This window comes from Tachysurus fulvidraco, chromosome 8 (assembly GCF_022655615.1).
Source record: "Tachysurus fulvidraco isolate hzauxx_2018 chromosome 8, HZAU_PFXX_2.0, whole genome shotgun sequence".
NCBI classification, from domain to species: domain Eukaryota; kingdom Metazoa; phylum Chordata; class Actinopteri; order Siluriformes; family Bagridae; genus Tachysurus; species Tachysurus fulvidraco.
The window spans coordinates 21,689,219-21,714,639 of NC_062525.1; the positions used below are offsets into that span (position 1 = coordinate 21,689,219).

The 25,421-nt window shown below is 35.2% G+C and overlaps 3 protein-coding genes across 3 annotated transcripts; all 3 read right to left on the bottom strand.

The window, feature by feature from the left end:
- Window positions 1–506: 506 nt before the first annotated feature.
- Window positions 507–5,029, bottom strand: paqr4b (progestin and adipoQ receptor family member IVb). Its single transcript, XM_027159143.2, has 4 exons — window positions 5,014–5,029; window positions 4,239–4,406; window positions 2,004–2,222; window positions 507–1,301 (listed from the first exon to the last, which is right to left on the bottom strand). Exons 2-4 carry the CDS (start codon window positions 4,402–4,404, stop codon window positions 868–870), a joined length of 819 nt encoding a protein of 272 aa, XP_027014944.1. The 5' UTR covers window positions 4,405–4,406; window positions 5,014–5,029; the 3' UTR covers window positions 507–867.
- A 242-nt stretch (window positions 5,030–5,271) lies between these two features.
- On the bottom strand, window positions 5,272–10,613 carry LOC113650613. The gene is made up of 14 exons (XM_027159033.2): window positions 10,548–10,613; window positions 10,376–10,444; window positions 10,237–10,299; window positions 10,095–10,154; window positions 9,581–9,661; window positions 9,413–9,472; window positions 8,344–8,415; window positions 7,914–7,979; window positions 7,597–7,650; window positions 7,462–7,518; window positions 7,300–7,338; window positions 6,135–6,293; window positions 6,002–6,055; window positions 5,272–5,760 (listed from the first exon to the last, which is right to left on the bottom strand). Exons 4-14 carry the CDS (start codon window positions 10,120–10,122, stop codon window positions 5,756–5,758), a joined length of 675 nt encoding a protein of 224 aa, XP_027014834.1. The 5' UTR covers window positions 10,123–10,154; window positions 10,237–10,299; window positions 10,376–10,444; window positions 10,548–10,613; the 3' UTR covers window positions 5,272–5,755.
- Window positions 10,614–12,690: 2,077 nt separating this feature from the next.
- On the bottom strand, window positions 12,691–22,496 carry LOC113650614 (spidroin-2-like). The gene is made up of 20 exons (XM_027159034.2): window positions 22,424–22,496; window positions 20,361–20,411; window positions 20,213–20,269; window positions 19,829–19,873; window positions 19,685–19,729; window positions 19,425–19,490; window positions 18,832–18,897; window positions 18,653–18,679; window positions 18,298–18,336; window positions 18,128–18,178; window positions 17,941–17,997; window positions 17,494–17,541; window positions 17,352–17,408; window positions 16,276–16,305; window positions 16,121–16,168; window positions 15,982–16,023; window positions 15,801–15,845; window positions 15,228–15,266; window positions 14,001–14,720; window positions 12,691–12,779 (listed from the first exon to the last, which is right to left on the bottom strand). Exons 1-20 carry the CDS (start codon window positions 22,494–22,496, stop codon window positions 12,691–12,693), a joined length of 1,695 nt encoding a protein of 564 aa, XP_027014835.2.
- Between the last annotated feature and the right edge of the window lie 2,925 nt (window positions 22,497–25,421).

The following is a 25,421-nucleotide window of genomic DNA, read 5'->3' on the forward strand; positions in this document are numbered from 1 at the left end:
TGAATTTTATGTCATCTAATGCTAGCTAGCATTGGAAGTGAAGCTAATGCACATAGTACAGTATGGCCTCAATGTTCACTTGGATTCCGATGAGATAAGCTACTGTTAGATAACTGGCTAGCAATTAGCAGTGAGGAATCATCTCAGAAGTTCTGTCATGTTAGCTAGCTGGCTGGAAACTAATAGGGATATTGTTTATGAAGATCCTGTCAAATTAACTCAGTTTAAGCAGATAGCTATCAATAGAAGTGAAGATAAGAAACATTATAAAAAATGACCTTAAAATACTGTCAAATAGCATATTAGCTAACTGACATTAGCAATGACGGATAATGACATTAATGAATAAATCTCAGGATGCCAAATTAGTTCATAGGCAACTAGCTAGCATTAGAAGTGAAGATAAACATTATAGGTTAAGACAATTCACTTTCAATCCTGTCAGATTAGCTTGTGTTATCCTGCTGGCTAACAGAATCTGTGGTGGTTATATGGTATATTAGGCATCTCCAAGACAGAAGAAATAAAATCTTGAGTTGGAATTATTACTGACAATGTAAATTTATACAGGAACTTCTCTCTCACCCAGTGGATTTTTGGACACGATTTTTTAATTCATTGTGGGAAACGTTGGACAGAAAGATTAAGGGATCTTATAAGGCAGCATTATATGCTAACTTTATATTCAGGCATGAGCAAACTGCTTCTCATTTCTGAATGCAGCTTAGGCGGTAGTCTTAATATTCCAACTTCGGCCTCTGAGCCACTGCAAAGCACTTGTACATGGTGTGCTGAAGACAAAAATATGTTACCTGTACTTTTTTAATATTGCTCCCACCCTAGCAAGTATACTAGATATTATTTCGTTCATTTCTGAGGACACTCATAGCCCTTCAGCCATGCCAAATCCTCCATGGTGCCCCAGTGCAAGTACAATATGGCCAGAATGACTGCTATATGCATGATCTGGTGACTGTTTAACCAGTAGTCAAACGTGCCCGGACTGAATCGCTCAGGAACACGCCACACATTGACCAGACCACCCATCAAAGCCAGCACGTCCATGATGACATATAGATGGAGTGACTTAGGGTTTCCAGTGCCAAGTTTGAACCAGCGCAGGAAAAACAGGAATGCCCGGAACAAGGCTTGGAATGCAAATGATTGCAGACGTCGAGCACCACTCCGAGCAATTAGCGCCTCACGGACACCACGGCAAGAGAAGAGCACGTAGCCAAACATGGCAGCATGGCGCGCCCAGGGCTGGCATAGGAGAGTGATGTGCACGATTGGCAAAGCACCTGCAGATAAATAAATAGTGAAAAAAAGAGTAGACTATGAGCTGTTTGCTCTCAGACCACTGAGTATGTGAAAGAGTTTTGCACAAATGCAAGAGCATGTTAAATTTAGTAGTCTATGCAAATGTAAGTATGTGTGGATGTAAAAGTGATTTGTGTAACTGTGAGGGTTTTTTTGAGTGATGTGAAAGAAATATATGGAAATATAACAGCAAATGCATTTGTTTTTTTATAATGTGTGTTTTTAATGTGAGTTAATTTTGTGCAACAGTGTGTGTTGTGAAAATATAGAGTACTTTGTGTGAATGTAAATACTTTTTTTTATAAAATGGTAGTGTTTTTTCTCAGCATTTTGAGTGAAACACTAGGGTATATTTTGGGTAATAATCTACTCAAGTACATTATGCGATTTGAATGTACTGGATATTCTCTACAGTTACCCCTAAGTCATCTGGTCCATATACAAGTTGATACTTTGTTGGACCTTGTGGGCATGGTGTTTATGATTTCTTAGGACTACACAGGGAATAGTCTTGAGTTGAAAAAAACTTTGGGCTGATTTCTATTTAAACATTTCACATACCAATGTCCTAAACATCTTTCTTTCATTTTAGAAGCTGTTAGACAAATGAAACTAGTTCAAGAGCTCAGCTAAGGATCAAAGTTCAGGGATCACATTTAAAGTGATGAAAATGCAACACCCACCCAGAGTGTTGACGAGACAGACGCCGAACATGTCGAAGCAGAGCAGGGCATCATAGACTCGAGCTCCGCCTTCATGATTCATGAAGATGTGATAGAGTACTGAGCCAACAGTGGGAGAGAGGCAGGCTAGGTAGTGCACAAAGCAAAGCCACTGATCATCCACTTCAGACCAGGGAATGCTGAGAGGCAATAGCAAAAGAAAGCAAACAAACGGAACACCTGTAGGAAAGACTAGAAGGATCAGAGAACAGAAGTATAGCCAAAAAACTCTGTAGTATGGTTAAAGAGAATGTAATAGTGTCTTAAAGAACATGTAGCAGTTGGATTGTGGATTGGATTGTGTCCTTCCATAGTGTACTAGACACTTTTAGTGCACCCAGTGAAATGGACGATTAATACCCAGATGACATGCTAGAGCAGTGGTGTGGAAGTCTGAACATATATTCATATATTTAAGTACTAGATGGGAAGTGCACAATAAAGTGACCACATCATATACATGTAGGTAATCCTGCGCCTGTATGGAAGCTTAATGTTCTTAATCACCGTAATGTGCTTAAAGAGGGCTGTCCATTCAAGGTCGGCCAAGTGAACTCTCCTCCAATTTTCTCACCTGCTATGCTATGATGTAATACTTAAAAGCAATCTAAAAGATCAGTACAAAGTTTTACAAAGTGTAACATAATGTCACTGAATTCATTACTCACTGCCATTAATTCACTTTTTAATAAATATGCTAGTATTATTACTCTTAGCTCACTAATACCTACAGTTTTGAGAATGGAATAGTTGTAAGTAGCCATGTGGATTCTACTTGACAGCACTAAGCTCAAATGAAGAGTTTTCTAAAATCTAATAAATTACTCACATGCAGAAAATATTCCTCTTGACTTTCAATAAAATTTAGTCAAATTTTCTACAAAAACCCTAATATACACTTAGAGAAATGTACAGTTTACATATAAATATATTTTGAAACATGTACACTAATTAAATAGTTTTTAAATAATTTTAAAATTTATTTCAAGTTATATTTGTTTCTATGTTTCTGTAAAGCTGCTTTGAGACAATCAATTTTTAAAAGTGCTAAAGAAATAATTTGAATTGAATCAGATTAATTAGTTTTTGTTTTTCAAACTAATCTTGCAGAATTTGGGGTGAAGTACGCTAATTAACTACTGTATGATGACATTTAGTACTTTTGAAATAATGTAAACTAGGTGTCAAGTATTAATCTTTGTTTGTTTTATTAGGTTTTTATAGAAGCACGTTTTAATCCAGTATTCCAATATCATTGTGGACATTTGAAACTGTATTAGAAGATGAGATGCTAACGCACCAAAAAAGATTTCACTAGCTAGCACATAACCTAAAGGTGCAAAAACAGTGAAAACAATTCAGGGTTATCAGGAAGGTCAAAATTTACCTCAGATATGTTGGTACTTAACTGAGAAAATGTCTCGATTGCACTGTAATTTTACTTAGCACTGACCGCTAAACAAACCTGAGCACAGCTCTTGAACTCGGAAAAATTATGCATCATGAGTCAGGTGGAATGTCTGGTTTGTGCCTGTTTGTGATGAATTTAATTTTACTTACTATAACATTTATAGCTTAAATAAATCAATGTTGAGTGGGTTGCTAGCTGGCAAAGAAATAGTAGCCATTATGCTAATTCAATAATTAGCATTTCAATGTTTTGAGCTGTGCTTGTTCTGCGATTACACGCTAATTATATTCCCCAACACAGAATTAGTGCTAATCCAAATTAATGCCACTTACACACATTAGTGTGTTAGAAAATGTTCTTGAGCAAAAGGATGAGACATGACAGAAAGTGACCTGTGTGTTGAATCTTACTTTTTGTTTTTTACTGTGTAAGTATAAATGTATAAAATGTGTATACTTTTGCAGGCAAAAAAAACAACAACTGATAAATTAGTTATGTTATTTTAATGTAAGAATAGTGTTAAATACAACCTATATGGTGTATATGCTATATTAATTACATTTGATTTAGCATATAGATCATATAGAATGCTTAATGTTTCATAAAACCATAAATGAATGAATCTTATGCCTAAATGCATAAAAAAGTTTAAAAGTTGCAAAAAGCAAATAAAGCTTTATTTTTGAAACAACAAAAATGGCAAAAATAAGTAAATAAATAGATAAATAAACCTTCCAAACAAAGATCAGTCTAAAGGATTCAGTGAAGTATCACTGTATACTTACCATGCGTGTAGATATTTCCAGATTCATTGTGCAGGTAAAAGAGACTTCTTAAACATCCTGTGCATGTGGATGCGGGGCGATATCCAGTCAAAACATACCTGTTGAACTGAAGGTGTGGCGGAGAATTCTTAAAGTCCAGAAGTCTTGGTACATTGAAAAACACCATTGCTGTTCCAAGGCAACTCTCAGAGCCCTCATCAAGTACACCAAAAAGTAGTCCCACAGCAAATTAACCATTTGTTATAGATCCACAGGCTTGAAACTGCAGCAGAAAATACAGCTCAACAAATCCATGTCTTTGGATGAACACCACTCCACTTGTGCACTTTTAGTGCCCATCAAGTCTGGAGAATTGAGTCTCACTTATGACTGATCTATCACTCAGGACTTTCAGTGAGGCATTCTGTACAAGTTCAATCCCATCCTCCACCTGTATTTAGTGTGGATAAAGCTTAGAGTGCCTCACACACTGACCTCTACATAGTAGGCTCTTTATTCTGAATCCAATGGTCAGTCCAGGCTGTCATTTATTCTGCAAGATGCTCTTTATGCTTTATGTTTTGTTCTTATTGAATACGGTAGTCATTAGGTGTTAATTTTCTATAATGGTAGCTCCATATACAATCCCATCCGAAAGTATCGGAACGACAAGGCATATTCACTTCTTTTGAGATCAAAAGATGTAAAGCTCATGCAGCTCTCATTTCCTTCTTTTTTATATCTACATCTGTAGATAAAAATATATTATACATCTTAACACATGGTAGCAGACCACCAAATATTCAGGTGAGCAAAATACTTAATATTTGGTCGCATTTTCTTGCTTTCAATAACTGCATCAAGCTGGATACCAACTGATTCACGTTTAAGCTGTTGAACACATCTAGATGTAAATATAATAAAATGAATTCTAAACATGACATCCCACAATAAAATATATAATACTTTGAAATATTGTTAAATGTGTGGTGTCTATTCATGAAGTAATATATCAGCAAAATAATACACTTTTTGTTTTTCATCTTCCCACTCATACAGTATATAGTCTCTTTTAATTTGCAGTTGCATTGATAAATACTGACATATTTACTGGATATAACATAGAGCAGTCTTCAGTATCCCTCCTTTGTTCTGTGTTTTTATTAACAACTGAATTTTTATAAAAGTCAGATAGCTCATCAAAACAGAAAGTAATCCATACTCAATAAATTATCCTGTGATTAATTACAAAAATACACATAATGCATGCAAGGAAATGGAAAAAGAACCGAACAATACAGCATAAAAGCATTTATGTTATATTAATTCTATACTGTATGGGCCACAAATCATCTCTCTGTTCAATGGAGGCACAGTTATATTGGCAATTTAGGGCTACTGTTAAAAAAACTTTATATAAAAAAAGATATATATATATATATATATTCAGAATTAAAAAACAGACAATGATTAATTTACAATAATTACTAAAAACATCAACAACAACAGGAGACACATTTGTTCAGTCTTCTTGTGGATCAACCTGAAAAAAGAAAAAGAAAAAGATTATGTTTGGATTAAAACAAATTAAAGTTGCAGTATCTAACATTTTCTGATGAGCATGATATTGTTGTGAGTGCAATGTTATAAAAAGGTTTCTTCCACAAGTAAACATATTTCCACCAGAGGTTTCTATAATTTACCTACTCTGTAAGTCGAGAAATGTGATATAATAAATAATAAATGTGTGATGATTTAGCCATTGAAGCATAACCCAATCTTACCGTGATATCCGTTGCCAAAGAATCCTTTCAGGTTGTGTTTCTGCTCATTGCCTCCTAAACAGAGCAAATGTTTTAATGCAAAGTACAGTTAAAGATAATGAGCTGCTTTTAGAGATGATTTGCGGTTTTATACCTGTCCAGGCTTGAGGCAGCTGGGGGCCTTTGTGCTTCTGCTGAGCGAGATTGTGCTGCGGTGTCTCCACTTCAGTGGGCGTGTCTACTGGTGAGTTTCCTAGAGATGTTGCAGAGCCGGTAAAGGGGCCGTCAGTGGGGGCAGCAGGCAAAGAGACAGCTGAGGTGTTAAAAATAATAACAAAGAAGCACGAATAAATATGAAAAATTAAGAGAATTTAATGAAATCATGCAACAATTTTTGTATTAAAATGTTCAACGCAATAATTAACACAAACTTAATGAATAACTAAATATTATAAATATTTCCGTTAATAATCTGGAAATTGACATAGTAAGATTTCACATTGCTACAGAGCAAACGTGCTAAAAATTACCAATAATTGTCCCATTTTAAGTTTATTTTGTAATAAGTTGCCATATGTTAAGTTATAAGTGATTGGTTTGTTAATGGTAACAACCCAAAAAGATTTTAATTATATAACATTGGAGAGGTCTCGGGGGCACGGTGGCTTAGTGGTTAGCACGTTTGCCTCACACCTCCGAGGTGGGGGTGTTCGATTCCCACCTCCGCCTTATGTGTGTGGAGTTTGCATGTTCTCCCCGTGCCTCGGGGGTTTCCTCCGGGTACTCCGGTTTCCTCCCCCGGTCCAAAGGCATGCATGGTAGGTTGATTGGCATCTCTGGAAAATTGTCCGTAGTGTGTGAGTGTGTGAGTGAATGAGAGTGTGTGTTTGCCCTGCGATGGATTGGCACTCCGTCCAGGGTGTATCCTGCCTTGATGCCCGATGACGCCTGATAGGCACAGGCTCCCCGTGACCCGAGGTAGTTCGGATAAGTGGTAGAAAATGAACGAATGAATGAATGAATGAATGGAGAGGTCTCTAAAATTTATATAGTCCAAAGGTACATACTGCCACTTTAAAATCCGGACAACAAAATGAAATGTGAAATATTCTTTTGTTTATCTTTTGACCACAATGAGAAAATGTAGGAAAATGTTATCCATTTTCCTACATTTTCTCATTGTAAAAATTATCACATGGTTAAAAAATTATGCTCTACTTGTGACAGGAAAATTTTTCATGCTAAAAATGCTACAATTAATAAACACTTATTGTCGTGAGATCTGTGTGTTTGTGTCTTATGTTAAATAGTGTGTTTACCGTCAGCTCTGACTCCTCCCTTGATATAGGATGCTGGTCCTGAATAAATAAATGAATAAATGAATGAATGAATGAATGATTGAATTGAATGGATGAATGAATGAATGAATGAATGTAAATTTGCTCACAACAAAAAAGGTAAAAATTAATGGTTTTATGTACCTTGTCCTGCTCCATCTACCAAAGGAGCAATAGGCTGGGGCTGCACTTCACCTTCTCCTGAAACCCACATACACACACTTAATTAAAAATTGAAACATGTTAATTTTTTTTATTAAATTATGAATAATCACTAACCAAACTGATCCACAGACTTCGCTCCATCAATAGAAGGAGCTTCATACTGCAGCACTGCACACAGAAAGTGAAGAATTATGGGATATCATGTCCCATTGGACAAATAATAGCATTCCTGTGGCCAAAACAGTGACTAATATGTGGGGTTTAGGATGCACCCACAGCATGTTTATGATAATGTTTATGTGGCCTAGGTACTGAACTGGTTGTGTGCTTTTAGACACGGCCCCACTGTGGGCTGATGGTGAACTAAATCCATAGGGAGTAAGAGTTAGAAGGAATACAGAACATGGTGTAGGTATAGGAAAGAGTCGTACCAGGCTGTTCGATGGACTGACCATCAGTGACTGGACCAAGGGCCTCAAAGGGAAGTGATGGGTTGCCTGGAAAACACATTTGGAATTTTACTACATTTATACACCTTTACCCCTGACTGTTATGAAGCGATTACAATGGGGATTCGTTCCATATATGTTACTTAAACGTCTTAGAGAAAAGTGTATTTATTTTAAATAACAACATTATTTTAATCCATTCATTATTTATTCTTAGGTTGTGTAGAGCGCATGCCATATAAGTCTTGTAAATGAGCCGTTACTATAGAAATGACCTGTGATTTGCAGTCACACTACTGTCAGAGGTTCTGTTATAGAAAATGAATCACCTTCTGACCAATTAGTATCCACAATTCAGCAGTGCTGCGGTATGAAAACAAAGTAATGTAATAAAAACATTTAATGTAAATACCATATTTCACAGATGATTTAGCGTCAGCACCGAGACTGATGGACTCCGGGGAGTAGGGTCCATCAGTCTGACCTAAAGTGAGAGACAGACAGATATGGCGCCAAATAAATACAAAGAGAGATGTGATAACATTTTACATTACATTGTCAGGGCTCTCGTTTTGAAGACAGGCAAGTGTGACATATCCACCACCACCCTTAATTGTGTGTGTGTGTGTGTGTGTGTGTCTTTGTGTGTGTGTGCATGCGTGCGTGTGTGTGTGAGAGAGAGAGAGAGAGAGAGAGAGAGAGAGAGAGAGAGAGAGAGAGAGAGAGAGAGAGAGAGAGAGAGAGAGATTATGACTGGTTTTGTTTATTGTGTGTTTGTTGCCTTTTTGGACTCCTTCATCACTTGTAATGTTGCTCCCATTTAAAACAGTTCAGCTCAAGCCCAGCCATTTTTAGGGTCATGATTGTTTCGTTTTGAGGTTTTGTTCAAACCGACCATCGAAAATATCCTCGCTAATGAATGTTTTTTTTTCATTGGTTGTTGCGTTAAATCTTACCCAGATATCTTACCCCAGTGCTATTTTCTGATTGGCTATTGTGTAGCCTCTTTTTTTTTTTTGATTGGCTGATAAGTGTCAGGCTCGGCTAAGCGGTGCCAACAGATACATTTTGGGCGCCTTTGGCTTATTAAATATATGATAAATAGTCAAAAAGTTTTTCTGCGTGAGAAATACGATGTGTGGGGGGAGAATGTGAGAAAAGACCAAAATAAGTGACTGTCACTCTCAATGCATGACACCTGACAGCCCTGCATTGTAAAGTCACTAAGCCTTGTCGTATTTCCCAGAATTCCCAGCAACAGATGGAAAACCATGCTGCTGGCCCCTGTAGGGTCCTAGTACAGAGTCAGAATCAGAATCAGAATCAGGTTTATTGGCCAAGTGTGTTGACACACACTAGGAATTTGGTTCCAGCTGTTTGTGACTCTCAAAGGTACAGACATAAATAACACTATACTACAGTGGACAAAGGTTAGACACACAGCAAGAGGAAAAAGACAAACCAATAATGTAAATAATTACCATATTTCCCTGAGGCTTTAGGATCACTAGGACTAGCACTGTATGGAGAGCCTCCCATCACTGAGGAGGGAGGGAGGGAGGGGGAGAGAGAGAGAGAGAGAGAGAGAGAGAGACTCATTACAGGCCTTATCAAGTAGTGATAAGGTAAAGTTTGTCACATAAACTCACTGTATTTGGGATTGGTGTTAAATTCTGGTGGATTGTAGTTTCCGGCTTTAGATCCATAAGGTTGTGCAGCGAACGGATTACCTGAAGGAACGTGATATTCATTTAGATTGATAAATATCTGTATGAGGTTGTATGGGTTTATTTAACATTTATGGAAGCAGTCTTCAGTGTCAATGCTCTGTAACAGTGACAGGTAAAGCTGTAACTTGTGATGTTTTCTGATAGTACAGAGGAGTTAAGTTACATTTTAAAGTTAATAAAGATGTGTATATTAGCTTATTAAAGAAGCTCGCTAGGTAAGCTCTGTAAATAAACTTGTTAAATATGCAAGCCAGTTTTAGAAATGAATGTGTAAATTTAGCTAACTAGTTAAGTTGTGTATATTAGCTAGTTAAACTAGCTAGCTAGTTTTGTTTTCACTGTTAATATCCTTATGTTTAATGAATTAGAGAAGATATATGATCTTTATATACAGGTATTTCATATATGAGTATGAACTTTTTATGAGCCACACCATAGTTTCCATATGGGCTGTATCCCATGGGTGAACCACCAAAAAGAAGGCCACCAATACCTAGGAGAGAAAAGTGAGCATGGTCTTAAATGGAGGTGGTAAATTCATTTTATTTCAAAGTGGAGTATTCTACACAGCTTACCATATCTGACTTGAGGCTTTCCCTCGGATCCAAATCCCGCTGGTTGTGCTCCGTACGGTCCACCTTTCAGAAAAAAACAAATATCAATAAATAAAGCCATGAACAGATGAAATTAACAAAATATATAGCATAAACATACCATAAGCATGGCCAGATTTCACCTCAGGCCCGAGTTCAGCAGTCTGTGGTTCAATTGGATTGGTTCCTGCTTCAAAATAAGGCTCAGACTCATATGCTGAACATCACACACACATTTATACAAGTTTGCATATACAAAAGTACAGTGAAAGTAAATCATAAATATTTATTACCATCCAGTCGAGCGGGGATGATAGGGGCACCGTTATATGGTAGCTGCCCTGCTCCACCTAAAAGAGATCCATTTTTATTTTTATAATAATGTATCTCTTAAATAAAGACCATTACATCCATTAAATCTTGTCACATAAAATACTGCCAGCTATATATAAAGTCAAAACATTTGTCGTTACCCCTTTCCATACTTTCCCAGTGGATACATTTCATTTTGTTTTACTGTAAACTGTTGATCTGATCTAAGATTAGGAATAGATTCTAGATTCAATATTTCATAAAGAAGTAGTTTCTTTCTGAAATTTACCCTTCAAAATGAATTAAATATATACACAGATGTTCTGCTAACTTGTAAGTACTAACGTCCAACAAAGCATCCAATTCCCCTCACACGACAGGTTTCGTCAAATGTAGCCAGCTAAAGCTACACTATAAGCTATGTGGAATAAATAGCAAAGCTAGTATCATTATCACTTTTTATGATTTGTCACTTATGTTAAAGATAAATAATAGCAAGTGAAAAGAACTCCATAAATAGTTCAATTAAGCTAACAGTCACTTTCAGTGCACCTCATACAATGTGCATTAAGTCTCTAAAGGATTTATACTGTATGAAATATATGCATCTTAATATACATTTTAATAACCAAGGCATTATACTTATGTGTATCTTTTATATTTTTTCAGTGATTTTATTATTAATTATTTTAACTTTTTTATTTAATTTCATTGGTTTAGCTACCAACAATTAGATTGTTGAAACAATCCAGAGCCATGAGGAACATTAACAGTGGTAAATTTCTACAGAAATTGATCTTAGGAATCTGTATGATGTAAATGAACTTGTCAATATGGACATGTACTGTAGATGTTTTAATCTTGCATACACACAATGTAAAACCATAGTGACTGGATGAAATTGACCAGAATATCAACATTTGCTTCAGATATATTGATAAATTTCAGAAAAAAACATAGCATATGGTTTTAACGACGATTTAGCTAAGTAGCATGCAGCTGTGATGTATATGCAGAGTTTGAAGTAGCAGTGACAATTTGAACAAAATGAAACTGTCAGGAATCGGATGTGTTGGTAAATGACTAGGAAAAGACTTGCCTGACTAACATGACATTACAATTACCCTTATCATCAACCACTAACCAAACTTTCAAGGGTTTTTACCTTATTGAGAAATGTTCAAAACTTATACAGAAAATGTTTACATATGAACTCGATACAATATGATAAGATCAAGAAAATGAATATGAACTCTTGATTATATTTGAATAAATATCAGAAAATAATGGTCAACTGGCAACCATTCACAAACTAGTATTTTGTATGGTCATGGTGTATATCAAAACATTTCAGACATTTGTACAGTTTAATATTAGTGTTTCTCACAAAAAACATTCCAATTTTAACAGCATACTGTATAAAGATTAAGATTTAATATACTTTAAAAACTATAAATTAAAAAGATACATTCTCTGTCTCACCATATCCATATCCATATCCTGCACCTGGATTACCATAGCCTGGATATAAAGACATATTACATTTTACATTGGTCCAGTTAATTATTTAAAATGCAGGTTATTAAAAAAACATGTTCAGTAAATTTTAAGTACAGTATGTGGAAAATGATGTGTTACCTGGCTGTTTGGCTTTAGGGCCAAATCCCAGACCTGATTAATGTGAAGTAAAATAACATCAGGTCAACTAGGGTTCTAAACTGTGAAAACTTCAACAACATTAATGTTCAAAAATTTTGTATAAATAAAGTATTTAAGTATTTAATACAATAGATGGTCAATAGTCAATTTATCTAATATAAAAATTATACACAGTGTTTTACTAAGATGCCATTTAAGGCCAATATTAAATATATAAATATTACATAATTTATTAACAGTAGTGTTACTTTGGAGGAGAAACATAAAATTATGAATGAACTAAAAGTGAGCTGTAAGTGTAGCAGATGTGTGATCAGCTTATCGTTCAAACTGTGGGCCCATTGACAACAGGAGAATCAGATTTATTGTAAACAAATTGTTAAGTTATAGAATCAACGAAATTAGTTGTAGAATGAATAATTCCATGTTATTTTTCAACTCCATATGAAAATCTCATGAGATAAATCATGTAGCTATGTTATAGTGATGACTATGACCTGGTTTTGAGGTCTTGGCTCCTCCATTGTTTGGGTACCATGGTCCAGGACCATATCCTATAGAAAACACATTTTATTAGAGCAAAACATATTAACACAAAATCCACTGAGATATTTTCTCATGATGTGATGTCAAAATATTCATTTCAACATATGTGCAAATGCAGCATAAACCAAACAACACAACATATTACAATACAATATTATTCAAACAAAGACAGGACACTGTCTCAGAATAAAGACTGAAAAACAGATATTTCATAATTATGAAATAAATATTATATTGTTATTACTGAATGTCAGAATACAGCCATAGTTTAGTATAATTAGATTACAAGTTAAAATTAATACAGTGTACAAATAAGATAAAAAATTAACACACAGTTTAATAGGAAACTATGAATACGTCGTTCATGCAGCATTTAACCGCATTTTAAATAATATGAAATTTCCAAGAATTTCACATTTCTTAAGGACATAAAGAACCCATGCAAAAAAGTATAACAGACATGCATAAAGACAAACAACAAAAACAGATGAAATGTGACCATGCAATTCAGTAAGCTTTTCACTTCACCACAAAAAGAAAGAAAGAAAGAAAGAAAGAAAGAAAGAAAGAAAGAAAGAAAGAAAGAAAGAAAGAAAGAAAGCAAATAAAAAACATTCGAAAAAATAAAAGATCAGAATGATCTAAATGTTTACCAGGACTGGGCAGCTTAGTCCACTGTCCAGAGACACCAAGTCCACAATCTACATAACATCCATTAAAATCAGGAAGCATTAGAAATGTGCATTTCTTTCATTTCTGCATTAAATTAGTGTTTTAAAAGTCATGTTGTTAATGCAAATTAATACACTTCAGAATGGTAACAGTAACCATACTTTATCATCATCCATCCATGTTCTGTACAAAGGGTCATAAGGAACCTGGTGCCAACCCATCACAAGGTACAAACACACACTCACATACCACTGACTATTTAGAGATGCCAATCAGTCCACAATGCATGTCTTTGGTTAGGGTGAAAAAATAGTACCTTGTGAAATCCCCTATAGCACACAGGCCGGACACGAGAATTTAACCCCAAACCGGCTAACCATAAGATTAGACCCCAATACACTATCTAAACTGTTGGTTTGAAATAAAATTACTGTCAAGAGAATCAGGCCATGAACACTTTTTGTACATATGTATAGTGCTGAGTAAAAGAGATACCCTCATGTGTTATATCTTTAACATGCACAACATGAATAATTTATTAAATAAGATATTTTTACCAGGATTTGCTAGTTTTGGACCTTTCATCTGAGGCATAGCAGGGGTTGGTTCATGGGCAAGTACAGAACCTGCTGTCTGTGGTGCAGCTGGTTCTGGTGCTACAGGTTTGGTGTCTTTTGTTTGTGGAATCTCAGGAAAAGGAGCAACAGGTTTTGGGCCTTTGGTCTGAAGGAACACTGGAAGAAGCACCGAAGCAGTCGGTTTTGGACCTTTACTTTGTGGAACAGCTGGTTGCAGATTGACTGGATTTGGTCCATTTCTCTGTGGATACACTGGTGCAGCAGACTGTGGAACTTGAGTATATGGCTTTGGGCCTTTTCTTTGTTCAGCAAATGGAAGTAAAGCAGGAACAACTGGTTTAGCCTGAGGAATGAGGGGTGCAAGCTCTGGGATTGGAGCTTGCTCTTGTGGGATATATTGCACAGGTTTGGATGCTTTATTCTTTGGAATCATCGGAGCCTGCTCTTGCACTATTGGTTTAGATGGGTAGCCTTGTGGAAACACAGGAACCTGAGGTTTTGAGCCCTTCCAACTCGTTACAAATGATGGCATTCCCTTATTGGGTGGCAGTGCAGTAGGTACTCCTACGGTAGGCTCAGGTTCAGCTGGCTGTACAACTCCTTTGATGTATCCTGTTACTGATTGAACATTTGGGGCTTCAGGGCCAAGGCTTTGCCCTTTGGGTCTTTTCTCACTGCTGTCTGTTACAGGGCCATATCCTAGAAGTCAAAGAAATATTACTGCCAACTGGAAAAATATCATGCTCCTTAGTACAGTGATTCTCAATTTCAGTTATGAAGACCCACTGCCCAAACCTGTGCTGTCTTTTGAATTTTGACGTCTTAGTAATTAGAGTCTTCATCTTCGGCAATAGTGTAGATTTAAATAAATAAATCGGGAGGGAACAGTAACCCCACCCTGTCACAGCAACACAAAGATTTTCATCATACTTATACAACTGATTATTAATCCTTTGGTTCGAATGTGTTGGAAGCATGCAGAACTTAAGGACTAAATTTGAGAACCACTACAAGCAGGAATACAACAATTCATAGCTCATTTTATGAACCAAAACATACAATATGGTGGATGTAAACAGTCCTTTCAATGTTAGCAGAACTACTGAAACATTATGAACATTATGGGTCCACACAATAGTTTTTTGGGAAAAAAAACAAAACATGTACATTCTACAAAAACACAATTATATATGAAGCATACATTACCGGGTTTAACCTTTGGGACACCAGCAGGAACACCATAACCTGGAAACAACAAGATTAATATATTGAAATATTAAATATTAATACATTTCAAATATTTATTTAGCCAAAATCACATGAAGTCTCTTGTAATGGGAGAAACAATACCCTATTCAGGATACCTGCATACTTGGTTTCCCAACAGGGCTATCCAAAATTATTGGCACCCTTTATTTAAATATTATTTTAAAACCACCACTAACCTCAAAGTAAATTTTCATTTTCATTTATTTTGATTATCTTTTTACAATTTGAACAAATCAGGTAAAAAAAAATACATAAACAATTAGAACACACATACAGCATTAAACACAATTAGGTTCATAACAAAAAGGGTGCCTCTAATTTTGGAGTATATACTGAATAACATATCTATGGCTTCCTTGGCTTCCTTGCTCCTCCATAACTAACACTTCCCTACGCAACATGTATTCTCCTGTTTACTTACTGGGTGTTTATTTACCTTCATCAGTCTTATCAATAATGAGCCTGATAACAATTGAGTTTAAAGTAAAGTAAAGTAAACAAACAGTTTACCTGGTTTTGGTGCTTTAGCGCCCCCATTAGGATAGCCTCCATATCCTGTGAGGAATATAGATATATCAAATTAAATCAGTCTGCTTTACTGAATATCTAAGATCTAATGTCACTTAATTTGATTTTCTGTCCCTTAATGAAGCTTAACATGACATATAAATGGTCAATTTTGCACATTTACCATTGGGTCTCTGTCCATAACCTGTGGGCAAACCACCATAACCTAGCATAATATCAACATAAGACAGATAGAACATAAAAACTGGCCTCAAAACCATATTTTATGCTTTAAATTTTTTTTCCAGCGATGCAGATGTTACCTGGTTTTGGTCCCTTAAATCCACCACTATTGGGATATCCACCATATCCTGATAACGTAAGATAACATAAATATTTAATCAGTGATGATATGAAAAGTGCATTGTGTTCCACATCTGAATTCGGGAAACTTAAAATGTATTAAGCTGTAATTTACCTGCTTTGGGTCCTCTGGTATCGCCATATCCTGAGAATGAGAAAAGAGACAAGTATAGATAGACTACATCAAAAAGACTGTAATTAAAAGTTCAAGTCCCAACTCTGTCCATCAGCTTAATCACAGAGCATTCATAACATTCAATGCAGCACTAGTTTTTACTATTAAGACTATTACTATTAATGACTATTTGTGCTAGAAGCACTAACCGCATAGAAAACTTTGTGATATTTAATGTAAATGTTGTACTACTTTTACCTGCAGGTTTTGCAATAAATCCAAAGTCCAAACCCATATAAATTTTTTCTGCAAGTTCAAATGTTAATTCTATTCTTTGAATCTATTCTTCATCAAGTCAACTTTATGTACAGTTTCCCATATTAAAGAAATATCCTATGGAAATATTATAAAGTAATATCATATAGTAAAGTCATTTAATTATTTCTGGATTCCAGATGCTATTCTTAAACAGTAGTAAACTTTATATACTATTAAAAAAATGTACCATTAGGCTTGGCTGCTTGTCCACTTGGTGTCAAAGGTCTGCCACCATAACCTGGAAAATATCATATATATTTATGACATTCTGTTTACTATACAAAAAGAAGAACTGCAATTTTTTTTAGATATTAGACTACAAATGATAGTCATTACCAGATTTGGTAGCTTTTGCTCCATTTGGGTATCCTCCACCTACAAAGGTAAAATAATTTTAGGACCTTTATTTTCAGGACCATTTACAGCATGTATTTATATTTCAGAAAGGTAAAATGATGAACACCTTGGCCAGCTTGGGGATACGCAGCAGGTCTGTTTCTGTAGCCTGGACACACAGATATTAAGCATTGCATTTATATCAATACCAAAAATTATTCAGAATTCTATACTGTGATTTAGCATTACACACCATATATTTTATTTATTTATTTATATACTAAACACCTGCGAATGAAGAACCTGCATAGCCGAATCCATTGCCTTTTCCATAGCCTGCTAAAAAAATCTGTATTTAATTATTGTTAAACTTAATTGAATTAAGTTTTTGTCAAAATGTATAAATGAGCTAATTTGCTCACCTCCTCTTCCTTTGTTGGCCATTTGTGGTGCCATTCTCATCCCAGCTCCAAATCCACCTAAAAGATATTAAAATAGTCATAAAAGAAAATACGATGACAATAATAACATGTAATACTTTTTTTTTCTAAATATCCTACATACCATACGCAGGCTGTGCTCCATATCCAGGCTTATTTGGCCCATAACCTCCTGTCATACAAAGATGGAATAATTCAATCATAAACTTAAATCATAAATTTTCCGTTTATCTGGGTTAATCATAGCATTAACTCATCATGGTTCTGAATTGCAAGTTTAAACTTCAGGTACTCAGGCTCAGAGTTAAATGTAATGAACTGTAGTGTAATATAATATAATATAATATAATATAATATAATATAATATAATATAATATAATATAGTGTAATGCAAGAATGTTACATTAGTCTATTGTATATCACCGACAGTCAAAAAGCATTGAAAAATACATGACAGACTACTGTATGTATGGCTCTATATGTGCCAAATAAAATTTTAATTAAAATTTGTAATGTAATATGATGCCATTTAATATAACAATTTAATAAAATGTAAGTTTTCTGGATGTACCATTTGGTTTCATCTTGGCTTGCTGGCCATTGGATGTTAAAGGTGAAGCTCCATATCCTGGAGGAAATAAACAAAATAAAATGCATGAGTATCATTTATATAAGAACTCAATATTTCATTTACATTTTTGTTTTTGAATTCTAAATTTGTTTTGAATATAAATATAATAAATATATCTGTAATTTACCATTGGGTTTAGGGCCCTGTCCTTTAGAAGCTACAGGTGCTGGGCCATAACCTGTACAACAAAAGACAAACAAATAAATAAATAAAAAGGTTATCTTATTTTAATTATATATAATTAAAATGGTTTCAGAAAGGTTTATCTGTAAAGGTTACACATATAGTTCTTTTTACCTCCATTTCCTTTAGTATCACCTGCAAATGCACCAAAACCTGAAAATAGAAATTCAGTAATCATTCATAATCGGTGTTTATGCTGTCACTTTTGAACTCTTCAAGGTCAGCATTAAAACAAGGATATTTAATGAATGTTCTGATTTTGAACACATTTATAATAATAGCAATAGTTCCTGATCTTTGTCCTTTTGACAGGAAAATTGTTTAACAATAAATTACTAAAGTGAAAATATCTCAACCTCCCAATTTATCTTATTGAATCAATATTGAATATGAAACAATAACCAGAAACTACATAAGATACATAAATCTCAAATTATACTTCAATCATGTTATGACATGCAAAATTTACCATTGGGTTTGCCGTTATTTCCATAACCTGTAAATTATAAAAAAAATACTTTACATGTACAGTATCCTAAAATGTAACACCTATGTAGCATTATTCTTATTTTATGTAGAAATTGATATAGAAATAACATACCAGGTCACATCAATTTTAAATCCCAAAATCAAAATCTGATAATTTACCATTGGGTTTGGCTCCATTCCCATTTCCGAGAGAAGCAGGTACCGCACCGTATCCTTTATAAGGACCTGACAAAATATATTTTTATTTTTAAAAAAAAAATCTTCTCATTGTTAAAAAAACAGCCGGTATTTACTGCTGTTAATTACTACTACTACTATCTACTTTTTTTTTTTTGTTTTACATGTAAACCTTTTAGAATTCTTAAAGAAAAAAATCTGTACTAAAATACTTTTAGTGAAACAAGAACTAATATAATCCTATAGGATATATCACTGTCAGTATAATATATTAAAAATGACACAGATAACGCAGTTTCCTATTGAACATGATAACAGAATCCTCACACATAAAGGATGTTTACATTAGACCAGTATTCATACTCAGTATTTTATTTTGTTTAAGCCATTAATCAAATCTATAAGTTTAAACCATCAAGAAATAAAATTCCATACCAACTGGCATATATAATAGTTTCCAAATAAGATGCTGACATTAGGATGAGAAATTTGTATAAAAAATACTTTTAAATTCTTGGTTATATATTTATATTCCACATTCTATCTAGTGCATTGTATATTCCGTTTATATTCACCATTAGGTTTGGCTCTATTTCCATTTCCAAGCGCAGCAGGTGCCACACCATATCCTTTATAAGGACCTGATACAAACAATTATTTCATTATTTAAAACAACCATTTCACAAATGCTATCTAGTTTGTAATCTCATTAATTAAAGAGATTTTTTTTGGGGGGGGGGGGGCATCTCTAATAGAATGTATTAATATTACAGTTACAAATAAAAATTAACTTAAATTCAATTGAATTTATCCAGATAAACTGTTTTTTAATTACCACTGGGTTTTCCATTATTTCCTGTGGCCTGTGCAGCACCATAACCTTAAGAAAAAAGCATTTTATAAATAGTTTAAGAGACTTTTCTTAAACAGTGAATAAGGCATAAACTCAGTGTTAACTTTTAAATGAACTCAAATTTACCTTTGGCTCCATTTCCATTGGCCTGGGGAGCTACAGGTCCATAACCTGCTAAAGAGAAACATGTTTATAATATTTAACGTCTTTTCTAATCAACCTATTTTTATTTTATTCAGTACTTATTTTAACATTTTACTATGAATTGGAACTGTACATAGAATTAATTTAAAAACTATAGTTATTTAATCTTTTGATTAACAGTCATAGTCATATTTGATGCTGTTACACTGGACAGATTTAGCTAGATAATATCACCCAGCCCGATTTGTAGCATGTACAACTTTCTAGCTAGCAATATTTTCACTTAATTCTAAAACGTGTTAAAAGCACAAAAGGTGATGATTCATGCGAGGACCTGAATGTAAAAGGGTTTGTTTTATTTCTCACCTTGTGCTTTAGTGTTGGGTTGGTAACCATTGGCATTCTGTGCACCAGGACCATATCCTAAAGCAAGGAACATTCTTAAGATAAATGTTTTACTCACATTTTACATTGTACTGATTTTATGCTTTGTTTTTAAAGAAGCCAATGTTACCTTTGGATGGCATTAACATTTGACCCAAACCTCCATTCTGAGGTTTGTACCCTGAAATAAAACATAAAACATGTCAATACAACTGACATTTGTCAGTACTGTGATAAACCATCAGATTGTGAATAATTGTAAATAGGAAATCTGAAGGAAATAAATAGGAAATAAATAAATTGTAAATAGGGAACTTGAAGGAAAATAAATGAAGGAAATAAATGGAAAATATGCAATACACAGAATTCAGTATAAAAAGCAAAAGCTAAAATATTCTTCTTACGATGGAATGACCACTACAACAGTAGACTATTTATAATAATTAAAAAAACAAAAAACAAAAAAAAAAAAAAAACAAAAAAAAAAACAGGTCTTTGTTTTTTTTTTCCCCCCACTTCTGTCCAGGACACAATTTGCAATCACAGTTTACTTTCTCTCAGTAAAAACATAAAATATATAACAAGACACATAGAGCTGCCTTTTTATCCAGTCCTGGACCACATGAGCTTGAGACCCTTTTAAGCAAGACAGTGGAGGAAAGGCACATCAATGGAACGACTGTGTACAAGCAATAAAACCTCATTCTCACAGCTGGATGTAAAATTTGGACAGGCACTGGGAAGCCTTCAGTAAAGAAAGACATGGAAGAAGGGCATGTTTCTCAACCCTCCATTAAAATTCAAAAGTAAAAGCAAAGTCCTTATTCCTGATACATAGACTGGTATTTAAGAACATTTTATTCTAATCCAGAATAATCTGGTATTTAAATTACTGCACCCATGTGTGTTTCTAAGACTAATTTATTTACCATGAAGAAAATTTTAGAAATTCTGAAACTATTTCAACCTAATATAAATACATTCATTCATTCATTTTCTACCGCTTATCCGAACTTCTCTGGTCACGGGGAGCCTGTGCCTATCTCAGGCGTCATCGGGCATCGAGGCAGGATACACCCTGGACGGAGTGCCAACCCATCACAGGGCACACACACACTCTCATTCACTCACACACTCATTCACGGACAATTTTCCAGAGATGCCAATCAACCTACCGTGGATGGCTTTGGACCGGGGGAGGAAACCGGAGTACCCGGAGGAAACCCCCGAGGCACGGGGAGAACATGCAAACTCCACACACACAAGGCGGAGGTGGGAATCGAACCCCCGACCCTGGAGGTGTGAGGCGAACGTGCTAACCACTAAGCCACCGTGCCCCCCACAATATAAATACAAAGTAAAGTAAATACCTGAGAAATAAACATGAGGCTCAGATTCAAATACAGACCAAATTTTAATTACTGACCTAAGCAATCAAATCTGGAGTAAAGAAAGCAGAAGCAAATAGCATTAATACAAGACAGGGTGTCTGGGTTACAGTTCTCATATGACATGGACCAAAGATAAAAGTGAGGAAAACAGAGGAAAATAGAAAAACTATGGATTTTTAGGTTTTACATAATCAATAGTTTAAATGGATTATTTTATTTTATTTAATTCATAAGGTCTTTTGCATAATGCAAACTTTTCTTTCCAACCCAGACAACTCAAAAATCTTAATTATTGGACCAAACTCAGGCTTCTTAGACATGACTGACGATAAATGTTAAAGAATTTTATTGGGGAAAAAACTAATTCCTGAACATTCCTCTAACATATCGATTGTGTGCACAAAATTTTACTTTCTTTCAGTCACTAGTAACATAATGTTACTTTCGATACATAAGATATCTGACTAAGCAGTTTGAAAGCAGTTTATTTAACAAATATTACATAGAGTTATAGAAGCCTTTCAATCACAATCCAGATGTTGAGTGAAAAATGCTTTACCATGAAATTTAACATGATGATTAACATTCATTAGTCATTGTAATTAACAATGATTTAATGAACAAACACAAAGATGTCCCATTTCTTGCAGAATCAACAAGTCTGAGGACTATAATGCACACATTAATGCAGTTTTCTTACTTCATACTACAACTTTCCCACTATAAACACTGTAAATAGCATGTTATCCATGTTTTAATAACATTGTGTATAAGATTACTTACAGTGTGTGTTTTCACCTACCTGTTCCCCCCTGAAGAGTCAGCTGAGCCAACCAAAGCAGCAGCGTCGTCTTGAGAAGCGCTCGTTCCAGCATCCTGAGGTGGAGAGAGAGACCAAGAGACAGAGACAGAGGCTACTCATTCACACCTTTATAACTAATCCTGCTTACTTTCATAAGCTCCTCCTCTCCTTTTTCTTCACGCACACATGGATATATATATATTCTGGATTCTGACTGATCCAAAGCTTTGGATTCATTTTCTAAAACAGCAGCTCTGACAATAGTTAGAATGACAACATGGTTTCTATAGAAACAGCTCATTCGGATGGACTTTTATGGTGGATGCTGTATGTTAAAGATCTATAAAAATGATGTAATTGTTGTGTAGTTGTCTGTAAAAAGACGCATTTAACATTTATGGATGGAGACTCCAGTGCTGACCCTCATGTCAGCATTGTTTTTAACCTTTTCAGTATATGTGTAAGGTTTTCAACAGATATATAAGAAAAAAAGCAAAGTTAAGAGAGAGCAAACCCAGACAGTGGCTGCAGTCTTTGAAAAGTCACCTCGCAGACAGACACTAGGTCAACAACGGCATACATCACTCACACACTAATAGTTTTGTTAAACAGTGCAAACACACAGCAGTCTATAGAGCATCAGTAATGAAGTAGACAAGCTGCCTGAAATTGATCTTAAGTAAAATGACCGGTGTCTCAAGACAATACACTTTGATTCAAATAAATACATAAACAATATCTCAATCATATTTCAGTATTTATTGGCATTTACTTCTAAATCATTTGAAATTCCACAAATAATAAGCGAATGCATGGATTTACACAGTACTGTAAATGCTATGTCATGAATGGAGGGATGGATTTTTGATAAAGTCCACATTTTGCAGGCCTGGGCTTTCCATGAACTCACTCGTCAATGCGTGACACAAGGAACAAAAAGGTAGAAAGGTCTAAACATCTCACTTTGGACTGACATTCCACATCCTACACCCAAACTCTCAAGGTAGAAAGTGGTCAAGGGGAGTTAAAAGCATGCTCTTTGACCCCTGAGGCCAGTCACGTGACTGGATTTAGGCAGGATGTTTGGGATATCACGGCTAATGAATGATGCATGGGGGGGGGGGCACGGTGGCTTAGTGGTTAGCACATTCGCCTCGCACTGCCAGGGTTGGGGTTCGATTCCCGCCTCTGCCTTGTGTGTGGAGTTTGCATGTTCTCCTTGTGCCTCGGGGGTTTCCTCTGGGTACTCCGGTTTCCTCCCCGGGTCCAAGGACATGCATGGTAGGTTGACTGGCAACTCTGGAATATTGTCCGCAGTGTGTGATTGCGTGAGTGAATGAGAGTGTGTATGCACTGTGATGGGTTGGCACTCCATCCTGCCTTGATGCCCGATGGCGCCTGAGATAGGCACAGGCTCTCGTGACCCGAGAAGTTTGGATAAGCGGTAGAAAATGAGTGAGTGAAGGATACATGACTGCTAATTTTTTTATACAACATTTAGATATTACACTACTAATGATTCGCCAGATTTTTAAAAAGCGTTTGAGAGTATGAGCTGGTGGTTCAGGTGACCTGGATGATTCTGAATTGTATTTTGATTTTAATATTTTTTTCTTTCTTTCTTTTGGGAACATGTGAGAGTATAACAGAGCAAAACATTTCAAACATTTTATTCAGCTTAGACTTGTGCAACTGACTGTAGACCCTTGATTTTTTTTCACTGTGGACAAATCTAAAGGAGCATCATATCTTCATCTTATCAGAGAAGAAAATCTAAAGCTTGATTAAACTAATTAGACAATTACTGTAGATGGAATTAAATGAAATACATTTTCTGTGGAGTTTAACTTTTTTAGCGTTTTTAGGCAAATTTGCTACAATAAATTGTTTCTTGTGAACGAGTGTGAGCATAATGCTCTGGCATGAACTGTTGTACCACCCAGGATGGATTCCAGCCAACACACACAGTATTCCTCAGATAAGCACCAGGTCCAGCATGATACCTAATGAGGATAAAGCACTAAATGAAGGATGAAATAATGTCTAAGGCTTCTTCCTTCCTCACAGATACAGTGCATGTTAATTTCAGGCATTCTGGACATGTTGTCAATTTCATGTAATTAGATAAAGACAAATTCAAATGGCAGCCTGGGTGTGCCCCCCCACCCCCCACCCCACCCCACCCCCCCACACACACACACGTGTGCCAAATAATGGACAAATGTATCTTTTGTGTATGTGAACTTTTATCATGCGTACAGACCTCCCAGACTTACAGGTGTTTTTTTTTCTTTAAAAAAATAAAAAAAATGCAAAGAATTCTGTAAAGGTCCATCGCTGTAAAGAAAAATAATCAAGTCAGGGGGCTTTATAGTCAGTTTCCAGTTATAGCTGGCCAATAAATTTTTTAATAGTGATATACATACACGAAGTTTAATTCAAATATGACTCAATAATGAGTCAAATGCTTAATTTTTTCAGCTCCAAAATGGCAAAATGTGTGATATTTTTGATAGACATTTTGAATAAAAGATGAAAGTGTCATCATAAACAATCATGCACTTTTAAAAAAAAAAAAAGTGTTTTATTATCCATTCAAGATAAAAGGACTTAGTGATTATAAAACAATGCATAAATGTCTCAGCTTTTAAATTATAAATAATTTGCAGGAGGAACATTACAGTATAAGAAACAAGAATTAATAACTTATCTATGTGCATTGAATCCTGTCATACACAAACTCTAATGCATGAGGAAACAAATATATACATCAAGCTAGAAGGGAAGTAGCAGAGATAATTGAGGTCTCTGGTGAGTGTATGTAACTATTACAGTTAGCTTGCTTTGCTAATCTAATCTGTAGCTGAAAGGCAACCCTAGTGTGTGATGGGAGGTCAAGAGCCCTGGATTCTTACAGGATGTTAACTTAATGCTCCATGTAGCATGCTGAAAAATAGGCTGAGAACAAAGATGACAGTGTAAACACACACACCTACAC

Excerpts from the sequence above, each read along its gene's own strand:
- LOC113650614 (XM_027159034.2), bottom strand. The coding sequence starts at position 22,496 with ATGCTGGAACGAGCGCTTCTCAAGACGACGCTGCTGCTTTGGTTGGCT. Across the intron at positions 16,169-16,275 it reads TACCAGAGGACCCAAAGCAG|GATATGGTGGATATCCCAAT; the intron begins GTAAATTACAGC and ends TTACGTTATCAG. Across the intron at positions 14,721-15,227 it reads TGTCCCAAAGGTTAAACCCG|GATATGGCCCTGTAACAGAC; the intron begins GTAATGTATGCT and ends TTTGACTTCTAG.
- LOC113650613 (XM_027159033.2), bottom strand. The coding sequence starts at position 10,122 with ATGGGATACAGCCCATATGGAAACTATG. Across the intron at positions 9,473-9,580 it reads TAACACCAATCCCAAATACA|TGATGGGAGGCTCTCCATAC; the intron begins GTGAGTTTATGT and ends CTCCCTCCTCAG. Across the intron at positions 8,416-9,412 it reads TAAAGCCTCAGGGAAATATG|GTCAGACTGATGGACCCTAC; the intron begins GTAATTATTTAC and ends CTCTCACTTTAG.
- paqr4b (XM_027159143.2), bottom strand. The coding sequence starts at position 4,404 with ATGGTGTTTTTCAATGTACCAAGACTTCTGGACTTTAAGAATTCTCCG. Across the intron at positions 2,223-4,238 it reads TGGAAATATCTACACGCATG|GTGTTCCGTTTGTTTGCTTT; the intron begins GTAAGTATACAG and ends TCTTTCCTACAG. Across the intron at positions 1,302-2,003 it reads CTGTCTCGTCAACACTCTGG|GTGCTTTGCCAATCGTGCAC; the intron begins GTGGGTGTTGCA and ends ATTTATCTGCAG.